The sequence below is a fragment of the Lepidochelys kempii genome, chromosome 17 (assembly GCF_965140285.1).
Source record: "Lepidochelys kempii isolate rLepKem1 chromosome 17, rLepKem1.hap1, whole genome shotgun sequence".
In the NCBI taxonomy this organism is placed as follows: domain Eukaryota; kingdom Metazoa; phylum Chordata; order Testudines; family Cheloniidae; genus Lepidochelys; species Lepidochelys kempii.
Window position 1 is genome coordinate 21,970,526 of NC_136396.1, and position 14,097 is coordinate 21,984,622.

The 14,097-nt window shown below is 48.8% G+C and overlaps 1 protein-coding gene across 4 annotated transcripts in view; it reads left to right on the forward strand.

The window, feature by feature from the left end:
* The first annotated feature begins 719 nt into the window (after window positions 1-719).
* Window positions 720-14,097, forward strand: part of HIP1 (huntingtin interacting protein 1) — a 165,762-nt gene continuing 152,384 nt past the window's right edge. Inside the window, exons 1-2 of one of the 4 annotated variants that reach the window (XM_073315946.2) lie at window positions 837-924; window positions 9,370-9,849. In XM_073315946.2, the coding sequence (XP_073172047.2) occupies window positions 9,586-9,849 (264 nt within the window). In that variant the 5' untranslated portion in view covers window positions 837-924; window positions 9,370-9,585. Of the gene's footprint in view, window positions 925-3,825; window positions 4,209-9,369; window positions 9,850-14,097 lie in introns of those variants that run through there. The other 3 variants (XM_073315945.2, XM_073315948.2, XM_073315950.2) reach the window with 3 other exon arrangements.

Here is a 14,097-nt window from a genome sequence, read left to right on the forward strand (position 1 = left end):
CGCCGCGCTCTGCCCCGCCGCGCTCTGCCCCTCCGGCCCGGCCCGGCCCCGGCCCCCGCCGCGCTCTGCCCCACCGCGCTCTGCCCCTCCGGCCCGGCCCCCGCCGCGCTCTGCCCCACCGCGCTCTGCCCCTCCGGCCCGGCCCGGCCCGGCCCCCGCCGCGCTCTGCTCTACTCATGACGACCTGACTGAGGTACCCACAGTGCTCTACTCCCATTGGTAGAGAAGGAGGCGGGCTCTACATGGTGGACACACCTAGCAGCCAATGAGATGGCCTTCTTTGACTGAGGGGCCCTGATTTAGGTAACCCAGGCAAAAAAAAAAACCAAGTGGTGGATTGGCAGAAGGTGGGTGTAGGGGGCAGGACCTGGAGGTAAGCAGCACGGGCCGGGACCAATGAGTGAAGAATAGGCGCGGTAAGAGGAAGGTCTGTAAAGCTGGGGGCGGGTTGAAGGCGCCAAGGGCCAATGAGCGAGGAGGAGGCGGGAGAAAGGGGCGGGTCCTCCGGGGGGCAGTTCTCTGTGGAGTAGCAGCTGCCTAGACCTGTGAGCACGGAGTAGGCTCGGTAAGGGGCGGGACCGTGAGGCTCCGGACGGGTCCCACTGGGAGTTCAGTTCGAGTAGCATTCGCACTGGCCAATGAGAGGCGGCAGAACCGGGGGGCGGAAGGCGGCTCCCGGCGGGGGGTGTGGCTGCCGTGTGAGCGGCAGGGGCGGGGGCCAATGCCGTGGGGAGTGGGTCCCGCTAGCGGCGGGTAGCGGCTGCGGGGCGCGCGGCTGGCGGGCCAGGGCGGGCCGGGATGGACCGGGTGAGCAGCTCCATGAAGCAGGTGCCCAACCCGCTGCCCAAGGTGCTGAGCCGCCGCGGGGGCGGCGGGGGCGGCGGCGGCCTGGAGGCGGAGCGCGAGGGCTTCGAGCGCAGTCAGGTAGCGTAGGTGGGGTGGGGTGGGGCGGGGCGGGGCGGGGGGGTGAAGGGCTGGTTGAGGGGAGGGGCGTTGAGGGGGCCGGTGGAGGGGTGAGGATGTTGGAGGGCTGGGGGACAAGGGGAGGTGGTGTTGAGGAGTGGGGACATTGGGGGGCTGGGGGGGGTGAGGAGTGGGGACATGGGGGGGGATGAGGAGTGGGGACATTGGGGGGCTGGGGGGGGTGAGGAGTGGGGACATGGGGGGGGATGAGGAGTGCGGGATGAGGAGTGGGGACATGGGGGGGGATGAGGAGTGCGGGGTGAGGAGTGGGGACATTGGGGGGGGATGAGGAGTGAGGAGTGGGGACATGGGGGGGGATGAGGAGTGCGGGGTGAGGAGTGGGGACATGGGGGGGGATGAGGAGTGCGGGGTGAGGAGTGGGGACATGGGGGGGATGAGGAGTGGGGACATGGGGGGGGATGAGGAGTGCGGGATGAGGAGTGGGGACATGGGGGGGGATGAGGAGTGCGGGATGAGGAGTGGGGACATGGGGGGGGATGAGGAGTGCGGGGTGAGGAGTGGGGACATGGGGGGGGATGAGGAGTGGGGACATGGGGGGGGATGAGGAGTGAGGAGTGGGGACATGGGGGGGGATGAGGAGTGCGGGGTGAGGAGTGGGGACATGGGGGGGATGAGGAGTGGGGACATTGGGGGGCTGGGGGGGATGAGGAGTAGGGACATGGGGGGGATGAGGAGTGCGGGATGAGGAGTGGGGACATGGGGGGGATGAGGAGTGAGGAGTGGGGACATTGGGGGGGATGAGGAGTGCGGGATGAGGAGTGGGGACATGGGGGGGGATGAGGAGTGCGGGGTGAGGAGTGGGGACATGGGGGGGATGAGGAGTGCGGGGTGAGGAGTGGGGACATGGGGGGGATGAGGAGTGGGGACATGGGGGGGGGATGAGGAGTGCGGGGTGAGGAGTGGGGACATGGGGGGGATGAGGAGTGCGGGGTGAGGAGTGGGGACATGGGGGGGATGAGGAGTGCGGGGTGAGGGGTGGGGACATGGGGGGGGATGAGGAGTGAGGAGTGGGGACATGGGGGGGGATGAGGAGTGAGGAGTGGGGACATGGGGGGGGATGAGGAGTGAGGGGTGGGGACATGGGGGGGGATGAGGAGTGAGGAGTGGGGACATGGGGGGGGATGAGGAGTGGGGACATTGGGGGGCTGGGGGGGATGAGGAGTAGGGACATGGGGGGGATGAGGAGTGCGGGATGAGGAGTGGGGACATGGGGGGGATGAGGAGTGAGGAGTGGGGACATGGGGGGGGATGAGGAGTGCGGGATGAGGAGTGGGGACATGGGGGGGGTGAGGAGTGGGGACATGGGGGGGATGAGTGCGGGGTGAGGAGTGGGGACATTGGGGGGGGATGAGGAGTACGGGATGAGGAGTGGGGACATTGGGGGGGATGAGGAGTGGGGACATTGGGGGGCTGGGGGGGCATGGGGAGGGATGCTCTGGCCCGGGCAATACCAAGATACCCAGTTCCTGCAAGGGCCAGGGGGATGAGATGCCAGAGGGCAGAGAAGCCAAGACACAGACATGACTAGTTTGGGAATCCAGCCCCAAATACTTGTCCCCTTCCCAGTCTGTCTGTCCATCCATCTAGGTGCCTTCTCTACCTGCAGTCGCTGCTGCTAACCAGCTGCTTTTATTCATATGCACTGAGAGGGCACCATGCCTTTGCCTGGAAGAGCCTGATCTAAATTAGATAGATGAAGCAAAGGGAGGGGTAGGGGAAGAAGCAGTGAGGCCCAGATGTATAAAAGTATTGTTCCGTCACGCAGAGAGTGAATTATCTACCTTCTGATATTTTTAAGCATGCACTGAGATGGGGCAGAAGCTGAAAGTCTGAAACTGTAGCTCAGATGTGAGAGGCACAAGTTTGGGAGAAGAGATGATTTTTGACAGACAGACACAAGAACAGCAACTAGAGTCCACAGTTGTTGCAGTGTGTCAGAGCAATGAGAAACAGAAGGCAGCCTCCTTGCCCTGGTTTCCCCTTCATTGTGAGAAGTTGCTCAAGTTAGGGGAGTAAGTGAAGGAAGCCAAGATTAGCCCTTGGTCTATGCTACATAGGACTAGCTTGTGCAGGCAGATCTTATTGGTCAAAAGATTTCAGATTCTCAGGAGTTTTCTTTACAATTAGATGTTTCAAAAGTTGTAGCTGAATGGACACTACAGTGGTGGGTAAAATAGTGGCAGCCAGGATGAAAATATGTTTCTATAGGTCTTGTAAAGATGAGTGTAATGTCCTTTAAAAGGAGAGATTCCTATCTTACAATTAACTCCAAATGCATATGCCTCACTGGTAATGCACACCAAGGTACACTCTCACATTTCACCTGTATCATTACATTGGTTTCCAGAGCAATCCCAGATAGGCTTTAGATGTCCCTTAGCCTTCAAGGCTCCTAGCTCTCAATTAATGGCCTGTTTAATGGAATCAGTGATGCTTTTGGTTCTGAACCTTCCCTGTTGCTTTGAAGCGCTTATTTCGGTAGCTGTTCCACTATGCAGTAAGAAAAGGCGTACTTGTGGCACCTTAGAGACTAACAAATTTATTTGAGCATAAGCTTTCGTGAGCTGCAGCTCACTTCATCGGATGCTGTAGTTCACAAAAGCTTATGCTCAAATAAATTCGTTAGTTTCTAAGGTGCCACAAGTACTCCTTTTCTTTTTGTGAATACAGACTAACACGGCTGCTATTCTGAAAACTATGCAGTAGGATTTATTATATGCCTGTTGCTTTGAAATGTCTTATACCTTTAGATTTGTGCAATTCACTAATATTCTAAAAGAAAACTCCACCCTAGTTATCCTTGTAGGGGCTTTTTTTTTTTTTTTTTTTTTTTTGCAGTGTGCACTTTGTTTTGTATAGACTAGAGGGTCTTGTGTTGGCTTAAATAGCATTGTACCCCCATATAGGCAATGCCAAAATGCTAGCAGATTGTTATTATCTATGTAGCTCTGTAATTATGTATGTTAATATACATAAGTAACAATGTCCCTGCCCTTCAGCCTAAAGTCACAAGAAAGTACAACACATATCCAGCACAGAGTGGCATGTGGTCTTTGTAGCTGTAATGCTTCTTGGTACAGGCAGGTTTTTCAGAAGGTTTTCTGGAAGAGAAGAGGCAGAAGACCTGGATGCTAATTGGGAGGCTGCAAGAAGGCGCAGACTCGGAAGCAGCGGAAAGTGATGGAGGGATCAGTTGGGAGAGATGCTTGGCCAGCCCAAAGGGGGTATGTAGCAGGAGAGGAGAGCAGAGTGCTGCAACTGATGTAAAGTAGGAACTTTGGGGAAGCTTCTGTATTGCTCTGCTCTTTGTGGAGTCATCTGCACCAGTGCAAACTGCTACCATTTTGATCTAATAGCATTTTATACCCACTTTGCACTCACTGGTGTAAATGACTGCACAAAGGGCAGGGCAACAGAGAATCTGTGGGGAATAAGGTAAAGCCAAGGGAGAGTTTTGAAAAAGGAATGGAGGTAGTGCAGGCAGGGGATTGGGATTGCTGGTCAGAGCAGTAGAAGAGGAGGGGATCTGGCCAACAGTATTATTTGTGTTATTGTTGTGCCTAGGAGCACCAGTCGTGAACCAGGACCCCAGTGTGCTAGATGCTGTACAAACACAGAACAAAAAGACAGCTTCTACCCCTGAGAGCTTACAGTTTAAGTATAGGATGAGACACCAGATGGATAGACAGACCCGGGGGGGGGGAGTGCAAGGAAACAATGGACAATATTGATCAGTGTGGTAGGCTGTGGTTTCAGCGAACAAGCAGCCTAACAGTGGTCAAAAACTGACTGTGAAAGGATGGGGTAGAGGGTGAGACCACAGAAAAGGCAATAGTGGCAATAATGGTTGAGGTGGGAAACAACCAGAGTATGGGTTAATGTCCTGATGATAGACACATAGAGTAAGGCTTAGTTTTGAGTTTGAGGTTTTGAGTAAGGACTCCTGTTCTATTGGAAGCTACCTAGAAAAAATACTTAAAGCCCTAAATTTGGAACCGGGACTAACCTTGCAATCTAACAGGTCCTAAAGGGGATTGAGTGCAATCATCACTCGAGACGGTGTCTCCAGTGTGATCCAGAGCCTGCAGAAAACAGTGAAGCCTATTTATTTCAGATTTGGAGGCCTTTATTCCAACTAATAAAGAGCAGCAAATTCTGTGTTTCACTAAATGGCCCCACTCTGCCCAGGCTAATGAGATCCTTTCAGCAAATATGTACTACAAGTATTCCCTTGAGAGCCCCTTCTTCCCCACAGAAAGTGAACATTACCAGATGGGTAGTGGTGCTAATACTTATATGTTAGTGCAGATAGCAAAGCGTCAGAAGATGGTAATTTGTGCCATCAACAACAAAAGTCTGTGCAAAACTTGGAACATCTGTATAACCTGAGTTCCATTTTCTTGAGGATATTATAAGTTCTAATGGAAGGACACAATATGTGAACATCATGGTCTCTAGCACAAGCTAGCAAGGTCCAGAAAGCTGGTTATAGGACCAAATTATTCAACATTTGTTTCTAAGCAAGTAGGTATCAGCACCCAGCAAGATGCTGTCTCTTTTCCTGTTCTTAGTTGATCTTTCCAAATCTTTTGGTAGCTGGAAACCTCAGGGTACTGTGTTGAAGACTCTTTAACTCCATCACAGGATACATGATCCCATTCCAGTTCATGGTGAAGTCTCTGAAATATGCCAAGGCGACTAGAGGTTAACTATGATTTTTCCAAACACTGGTTATTCAACACTTTTCTGATCTGTGCTTCCAAATTTTGCATAGAACCTGGTATGCATTTATTTGAAATAGTGATTATTTTTTTAATACAAAGGTTTCATCTGATTCCCAAGACCTTTATAAAATCAGGGTTTACCTGTATTTCTGTATCCTCAGCCCACTCCCAGTGTACCTCAGTATCTGCCTGGTCTTCTGGCAGCAGAACATTCATGAAGAGGAATGTCCCATACCAGAGGAGTATCCCAAGTGGAAAAAGCATGTCAAAATGGTTATTCTGTCCTGTTGGATGACTGACATCTGTTTCTTGTCATGACCCATCCTATGTGGTGTGAGATCGAATATTATGAGAATGTTTCATTAGATGCTACACAAGGATCCTGAATTTAATAGTTTTTCCTCTGACAAAGCTAATTTGTTGCTTTTGGGCCAGATGTCAATGAACCTTGCAGAAGCGCTGTCTCCGTTTCCCTGGCCTGGGTAGGTGAGTTCCTCAGGTCGCTTTGTGGCACAAACATAAAGATAGATCCAAATAACTTTATTTTTATACTGTTTCAGTGTGTGTATGCCAACTCTTGATGGACTTCCTGCTGGATGAAAGAACCTCTACTAGCACAGCTGAGATTAGACTGCCTGCTGTTGCTTTTTACATACCCATAATGGCTCTGCTTTTCTTCAGCCATCAACACAGATGGTTTTTAACGGAAAAGCTGAGCAGTAGAGACATCGAGATCCTGTAGATCCTGCTGTTTTACAGATACAAAACCAGATAGAAGTTTATAATTGCATGTGGATGTGAGGGCTTTTAAAATGACTGCCTAGGTTAACGTCTGTATTTCACTTATTTGGATCTGTTAGTGCTTGTTGCAGAAGCTGAAATGGAACGAATCTTAAGAGCTGAGCAACAACACTGGCTGAGGGGATGGAACCAACAAAAAAAATAATGAATCATGACATATGTTGTTACTTGTGTTTCCTATAGCATTTAATTCAGTCTGACATCTGTATCCTTTGGAAATGATTCTTTCGCTGTCAAGGAGTCTGCTACAGTAGTAACTATTCTGGACGAACCTTTAAAATGCTTGTCAGGGTTAAAGCTCTAGAGGCAAGGTTTGAAGCTGAAGGTCTGGAATCTACTTGGTTAGGTTAGGCATAGCACTGCAATCTAATCCACTTTGATTTCCCATCTCCCTTCCATTGTGGGATTCCATTGCAGGGGATGCAGTTGTGATGCTGGGGACAGAGAAGTGATTCATGCTCTGTACTAACTGAATTTTTGCCTAACAAACTAGCAGAGACAAGATGTTCAGCTCTTGGATAAGCCAAATATTTAACAAAAAAAGAGAGAGTGAGACTGAAAGAAGGATGCATGTGTGGTGAGTAAGATGCATGCAGATGGTGTTACATTCTGAGATATACCACAGAGCAATAAAGGATCACGGAAAACTCCAGGTGCTTCTCTCAGGATAGTACCAATTACTCTCAAAGGAAAATGGATACAAGGAGATAATGTAAGTGAGGAGGGGGAAATGTGCACTCAGAATAGCAACTTCACTTGACAGAGCAGCTTCAAAACATGGTCTGCTTTTTTCCTACATTTAAATGATCTGTCCTGTAAAGCAGTGGTTTCCTGAAGGATTTGTTTTCTGTTACAGGAGCACTGCATTTCTACACAGACTGTTTAAACCTCAGCACACCACTCTAATCACAAAAGCCTTATCTACACTGGTGTTTGCAGTGTTCTTCAGCTGTGTTAGTCCCAGGATATGAGAGACACAGGAAAAGCTATTATCTCACCCACCTTGTCTCTTTTGTCTACATGGGAGCATTGAGGCACTTACAGTTGGAAAGATATTCTATGTATCAAAGACACAATGTATTTGCCCCTGGGAGCTGTGCAGGGCATTGTAGGGTAACAATCCCTGCAATACTTGCTGCGAGTATTGTGTATGGACATGGTGTCCCATACCCACCCAATGCATGATATGGATACATTGCACTTTTGTCACTTGCACCAGTTCAGACACACCAATGAACGTTCCAGTAGCGCAGCTGTCTAGTGTAGACAAGCCTGCTGAGGAGAAGCAGGCTCCTAGGCTTTGTTCACACTACACTCACATTCTTAAGATTTCCTTCTCTGTATCACAACCATGGGAAACTTTAGGAAAATACAGCTAATGTAGGCAGAGCCTTACTCACATAATTCAGGTTGGCCCTTTAAACACAAGCATGCTACAAGCCCCTGGTGAAATAAGGGCAGACACCCACTCCCAGTTCTTCTTTCTGTCTAGCCTTAATACCAGGGTGGTTTATTCAAGTAGGGAGGGAAGCAGTGGGGAAAGATACTACTTCCCCAAGACAAGCCTTCCTCCAGAAATCTGGAAAGTGGGATTTCAGGTCTTCCGTCAGAATATATAGGAAAGGCACTGAATAGTAGAGGGAGAGACAGAGTGGATTGTAAGCTGTTTGGGACAGGGACCTCTTTTTGTTCTGTGGATGTGCAATGCAGTGCCCAGCACGGCGGGATCCTCATCCGTAACTAGAGCTCCTAGGCTCTACCGCAGTACAAACAACAATAATCAGCACTAATGGCTGTTGACAATTTTGGATGAGACACAAATCTAGAAGACCTTCACTTAGCTTGTGGACCACCATTGGGCTTGATTCACTGTTGCCCTGGACCATGTTTATGCTGGTGCGCTGTGGTTGTAAAATGCTGCCAAATCGGACAGTAGAGTTTTACTCCCCCCGTGCACTCACTGTGCATTGGTGCAAATCAGTGCACAAGACACAGGACAATGGTGAACTGGGCCCGCAGACCGAAAGCTCTGCTGAGAAGTGAGGAGTTTTTCTGGGTTGTAAAGCAGCTACTGTTGCATATGTAATCACTAGAGTCTGTTTACTTTAAGAGAAAATTGGCTAGCAAATTACATCTGACCCTACATGAATTTCAGGAGTCCAGTCAGCCATCAGTAATGCATCTCCAGGCTAGAAGTACAGTTGAATCCCTGGATATGGCCTGATCCACACTTAAAGCTCATGAACGCTTATGCTTAAATAAATTTGTTAGTCTCTAAGGTGCGACAAGTACTCCTTTTCTTTTTACGTAAACGTTAGTTTGACATAGCTACAATGGTCGGGGGTGTGAAAAATTCACACCTCAGGGCACCGTAGTTAAGCCAGCCTAACCCCACTGTCGATGTGCTGTGTTGACCTAGATACCACCGCTTGGAGAGATGGATTATCAACAGCAACAGAAAACCCCGCTCCAGCTCTGTAGAAAGCATCTACACTATGGCTCTACTTCGGCACAACAGCAGTACCATAGCTGCGCAGCTGGAGCCCCCATAGTGTCGACGTGCCCTTTGTCTGCACTGCAGGCAGGAGGTGTGACTGTAGCTTCCGCTAGATCAAAGATAGCTTGAGTAACAATAACCGGGTAGCCACAACAGCTTGTGTGGTGGTACAGCCTAGCTGCTGCAGTATGTTCTGGGGTACTATTGTACTTTGGTAGACCAAAGCTAGCTCAGGTATGTCTACAGGTGCAGCAATCGCACCACCTGATTGCAGTGTAGACACAACCTTAAAGTTTTAATTTCCATTTAGAAGACATACTGAAGTGCATTTTCTCTGTCCCTGTCCTGTTTCTCTCTTTACAGTGTATTGTTTGACTGCTGTCCCCCTGGGATCCTTGAGAAGACAAGATGTGCCTCTCATAAGGCTATCCCTCACTGAGCAGAATCATGTAAACAAATGTTTATGGCCCTTAGACTGTAAGGTCTTTGTGACGAGGACTTATTGGTTGGCTCAGTTCACATGTTGTACATCACTTTGTGCACTTATGACAATACATAAATAATGATATATTGCATCAAATGTCAATCTGGCATCTGGTTTATGAAAGAGGGAGCGGACATGCATACAACATTAACTGCTGGGACAGGAGTTTAATATGCCCATCTTGCAACATAATTCATTTTACAAGGAATGTAAGAGAGAAGATGTCTTATGGTGTGATCCTTGGAGAACACAGAGTAAGAACATTGTTGGCTGGAACTGGAGTGAGGATGAAGAACTGTTGTTCCTGTAGAGGGAGCCTGCTTTGTCACTGTAAGAGCTTATGTGCTCTGAAGGTGAATGTAAGTTGCACTGGATAGGGAAACTTGGAGACAGAGGGCTGTATCCTTGAGATGCTCTTAGATGAACAGGAGATTATACTATGGATTTGCTTTTTATGTCTTTTCTTTTTGCTCTATATTCTGTTCTATATAGGTTCTCATACCACTCTTCTCAGCATAGTGTTTGAGCACCTTCTAGTCGTGCATGACTAATATCCGTCCTATGTGGTTTATTCTTTTGCTGAGTGTTTGTGAAAGTGGGCCATTGCCAGTGCTTGGTTAAGGCCAAGAAGGGGTGTTCAGTATCTGTGTCCATTTTGGTTTGGGGATATCTTCTCAGAGTGCCAACAGCCCATGTTTTTTTGTCTTTGTGGAGGGAAGGAGGGCTGGTACCTTTGTTAGTCAATGGACTGAGATCAGTAGCTTGCTTCAACATTGTCACTCAACAGTCATTGGATGGTGGTAGCATTTGGTGCTACTGATGTGCACATGGTTCATGTTGGTGATGGAGAGGTGGAAGCCAAGTATCCCCTTTCCTGTCTCCTGAACCATCCAGTCCTTGCTGATTCTTTTTAAGTGAAAACAGCATAGACTGAAGGACTAGAAAGTGTAAGTGCTTTGTTTTTTGTTTTAAGTCTATGGATCGCTTTAAACACACACTGACACAACTGCAATGCATAGAAGTAGCATCATTGCTGATTGGCTAGCTCAGGTATCTGGAGAGCTTCACCTGGTCTAAGCTATGAATTCTCCTTTAGAGACCCAGAATTATTCCTCTACCAGGAGCAACTCTGTTTCAGAGCCTGCAGCAGAGAAACCTCTTCCTGTTCTACAGTTCAGAGGATGTGGGCCTTTGGAGTCCCAGAGAGGGATGTGGTGTGGATTAGGCTCTTTGGGGAGATAATCCATTTGGCTGAAACTCTTGGTAGAAAATAGGAATCCTTAAAAATGGTCGCCTCCTAACCTCGTATCCGGGCCCCTTCCAATGCTTCTCTCTCTACAATCATTAACTCTCTGTACAGCTAGGACACTCGTCCAGGATGTGGCTGTGCCGCCTCCTCCCTCTCTCTGGGTCCCCCCTGCCTTCCCATTTCTCTTACCAGCTCTCTCCATCCCTCTTCTTAAATCTCTGCACTGGCTTTTGCTCTTCTTTCACATGAAGTTGGTACATTTCCTTGCTCCCTCCCTGACTGCTGTCCTCTCCTGCTACACACCCACAGCACTCCCTTTGGTCAGACCAAGGTTCTCTCCCAGCAACTCTCTTTGTCACTTTCAGGCACTCCCATATCTCTGCCTTCATTCAGGCTGCCTTCATATATTTCAAGCACATTATAGCTGGATAGCCACTGTCAGGGTTCTGTTGCAAAAAACAACATTGAATGTTAAACCACTTTGCTAATAGAATGGGGGTGGGCAAACTATGGCCCACAGACCATTTTAAGCTGGGCTGCAAGCTCCCACTGGGGAGCAGGGTCTGGAGCTTGCCTCTGCTCTGGTGCTCCAGCTGGGGTGCTGGGCTGGGGGTGCTGCACCACGTGCCTTGGCCCCACTCCGACACTCCAGCGAGGGCACTGGGTCAGGGGCCGCACCACACAGCTTGGTCCCACTCCAACACTCTAGCCAGGGCGCTGGGTTGCGGGCTGCACCACGCAGCTTGGTCCCACTTCAGCGCTCCAGCCGGGGCAGTGGCTCGGGAGGTCCAGATCACATGGCTCGGCCCCGTTCCAGCTTAGGTGCTGGGTCGGCTCCTGGAAGCCGAGGCATGGCCCCGCTCCCACTCCTGTGCACTCCAATGGCCCCCTCCAGCTCTCCAATGGGAGCTGCAGGGGTGGTGCCTGCAGATGGGGCAGCATGCAGAGCTGCCTGGCCACGCCTCCACATAGGAGCTGGAGAAGGGACATGCCACTGCTTCTGGGAGCTGCTCGGAGCCTGCACCCTTGAGCCTCTCCCCACACCCCTGCCCCAGCCCTGATCCCCTTCCCACTCTCCAAACCCTGTTGATACCAGCCCAGAGCACCCTCTTGAACCCCAAACCTCTCATCTCCAGCCCCACCCCAGAGCCTGCACCCCTTCCTGCACCCCAGCCCTGATCTCTCTCCTGCCCTCTGAACCCCTCAGTCCCAGCCCAGAGAACCCTCCTACACCCCAAACTCTTCATCCCCTCCCACACCCCAACCCCAATTTTGTGAGCATTCATGGTCCGCCATACAATTTCTATTCCCCAATGTGGCCCTCAGGCCAAAAAGTTTGCCCACCCCGGTAATAGAATGTAAGAACTGATGGTAGCAGGCGGGTCACGGCTCTCTGCTGAAAGGGCATTGAGCACATTTTGGGGCAGTTTAATTTTAAGTCAGTGCCTCTTGCTCCCCAGCCTGGCTGCCAAGCTTTCAATGCAGTGAGGCCTCTGAAGTTTCCATTTCACTGATAGGTAAACCCACTCCTGAATGTTCCCCTTTTCTAGTGAATGTCCAATTTCAAAGATCCATCTTCCTCCACTGCCTGCTGACTGAGCTAGGGGAGAAAGGCGGAAATTTCTCTATAGTGTAGTGGGGTTGGCACAGTGTACAAAACTCAAATGGAAATACTGTCTTCATTCCGAAAGGCCACATTATGCCATCCTTACTTACGCTGAGTAGTACATGTTTGCCCATGGATTTCAGTGGAACTAGTGAGTAGTAAATGGAGGTGAGGGGGGAGAATGTACCCCATAACCATTAATATGTGTATATGTGTGCATCTCACTGATGTGTCCTCCCAGTCCAGCTTTCGCACCATGCAGTTAATGGGCTACATTAAGAGAAAACTTGCACTCAAAAATCTGATTTGGAATCTCCCTATTTCAAGGTACATGTGAACTTGAAAACTATCCAGGCAAAAAGATTTGCAAATGGATTCAGGTACCATGCCTACCCCTGAGTCCTTCTACCAGCATCTCCAGTTTTTCAGTAAAATTTCCCTATATTTTAAAAACGTTTTTCTCTCCTCTAGTGCTGTGCAAAAGACCCTCACAAACAGCATAAACAGACTGACTACACTGGAGAAAGTGGGAAACTGACTAGATACAAAGTGATATCAAATGCACTACATAAACTGAATAAAAAGAGAATATTTGTGATTAATAAGTATTAATAATCGAAGGTGTTACTTATAATCACAGAAGAAAATCTTATGAAGTGTGATTTCTAACTTGGTGGTGTGACTTTAATTTCTTCAGTAAAAAACAACTTGAAAGCAGCTCACTGCAAAGCACAATAGCTGGAGAGTGCTATCCCTGGTTGCCTTTGCAGCCCAAAACAATAATATTTAATAAAATACTGTACGGGGGAGATTACTGTTTCCCCTGCCCCTCTTCTTTCTTGTCTCATCTGCATAATGGGCCTAGTTGTCTTCCCACTTGGCCCCTGAGAGGCCTTGTTAATTGGAATGGACTTGCGTGGAAGAGGTAGATTGGCACAAAATGCGCCCAGTCACAGGCATGATGGGAAATACTGGTTTTCTGCTGGCAGAACATTTTAAACCCTGTTCTTTTCTCAGTGGTTCAGATGCTGTAGCCACCCGTCAGTTTGGCTAAGAACATAAACTCTTACCCAGCACATGAGGCTCCTTTTAAAGTGCCAGAGTGTTACTATATATAACCTTTGCGAGCAGATATTTAAAGAATCATGTTGTCACTTGCAGAGAACAGGAAAAAATAGCTCTTGTCTGTGGAAAGTGACAGATTAAGCCAGATGAACCCATCCTAAGGGAGTAGGTGATACAGTGGATGAGTTCACTTTGGAACTCGCTTTTCATCTTTGGAAAAATGAGCTCTTAGGATCTGGAGGCTGAATGCCCTCAATTTCCAGTCACTTAAATAGGAATTGAGGGTGCTTAGCACCTAACAGGATTGGAATTATAGTTGTTATAGAATTATGACTAATGAACATGAGTCATCTGGTCTGTTTTGAGTCCCTGTTCGAGGTTTATTTATATCCCAATGGTTTCACTAACGTGAATGAAAATATTTTAATTCTTAACAATTTACTGTAACATGTAGCTCCTTCCCCTTTTCCTGTGCTTTTGGGTGGTGGCCACTGTTATATATATATATGCAGATATCGCAATGAATTTTTTACGTAATGATGCACTCTGGAAACTAACACATGCTGTGAAAAACATGAGTCTGATCCTGCTCCCCCTGAAGTCAAGGGAATTTTGCCATTGACCTGTATTTTCAGGCTGTTGTTTGTTTGATTAGTGCTGCTATAGTAGGGCATGTGATGTGTCTGT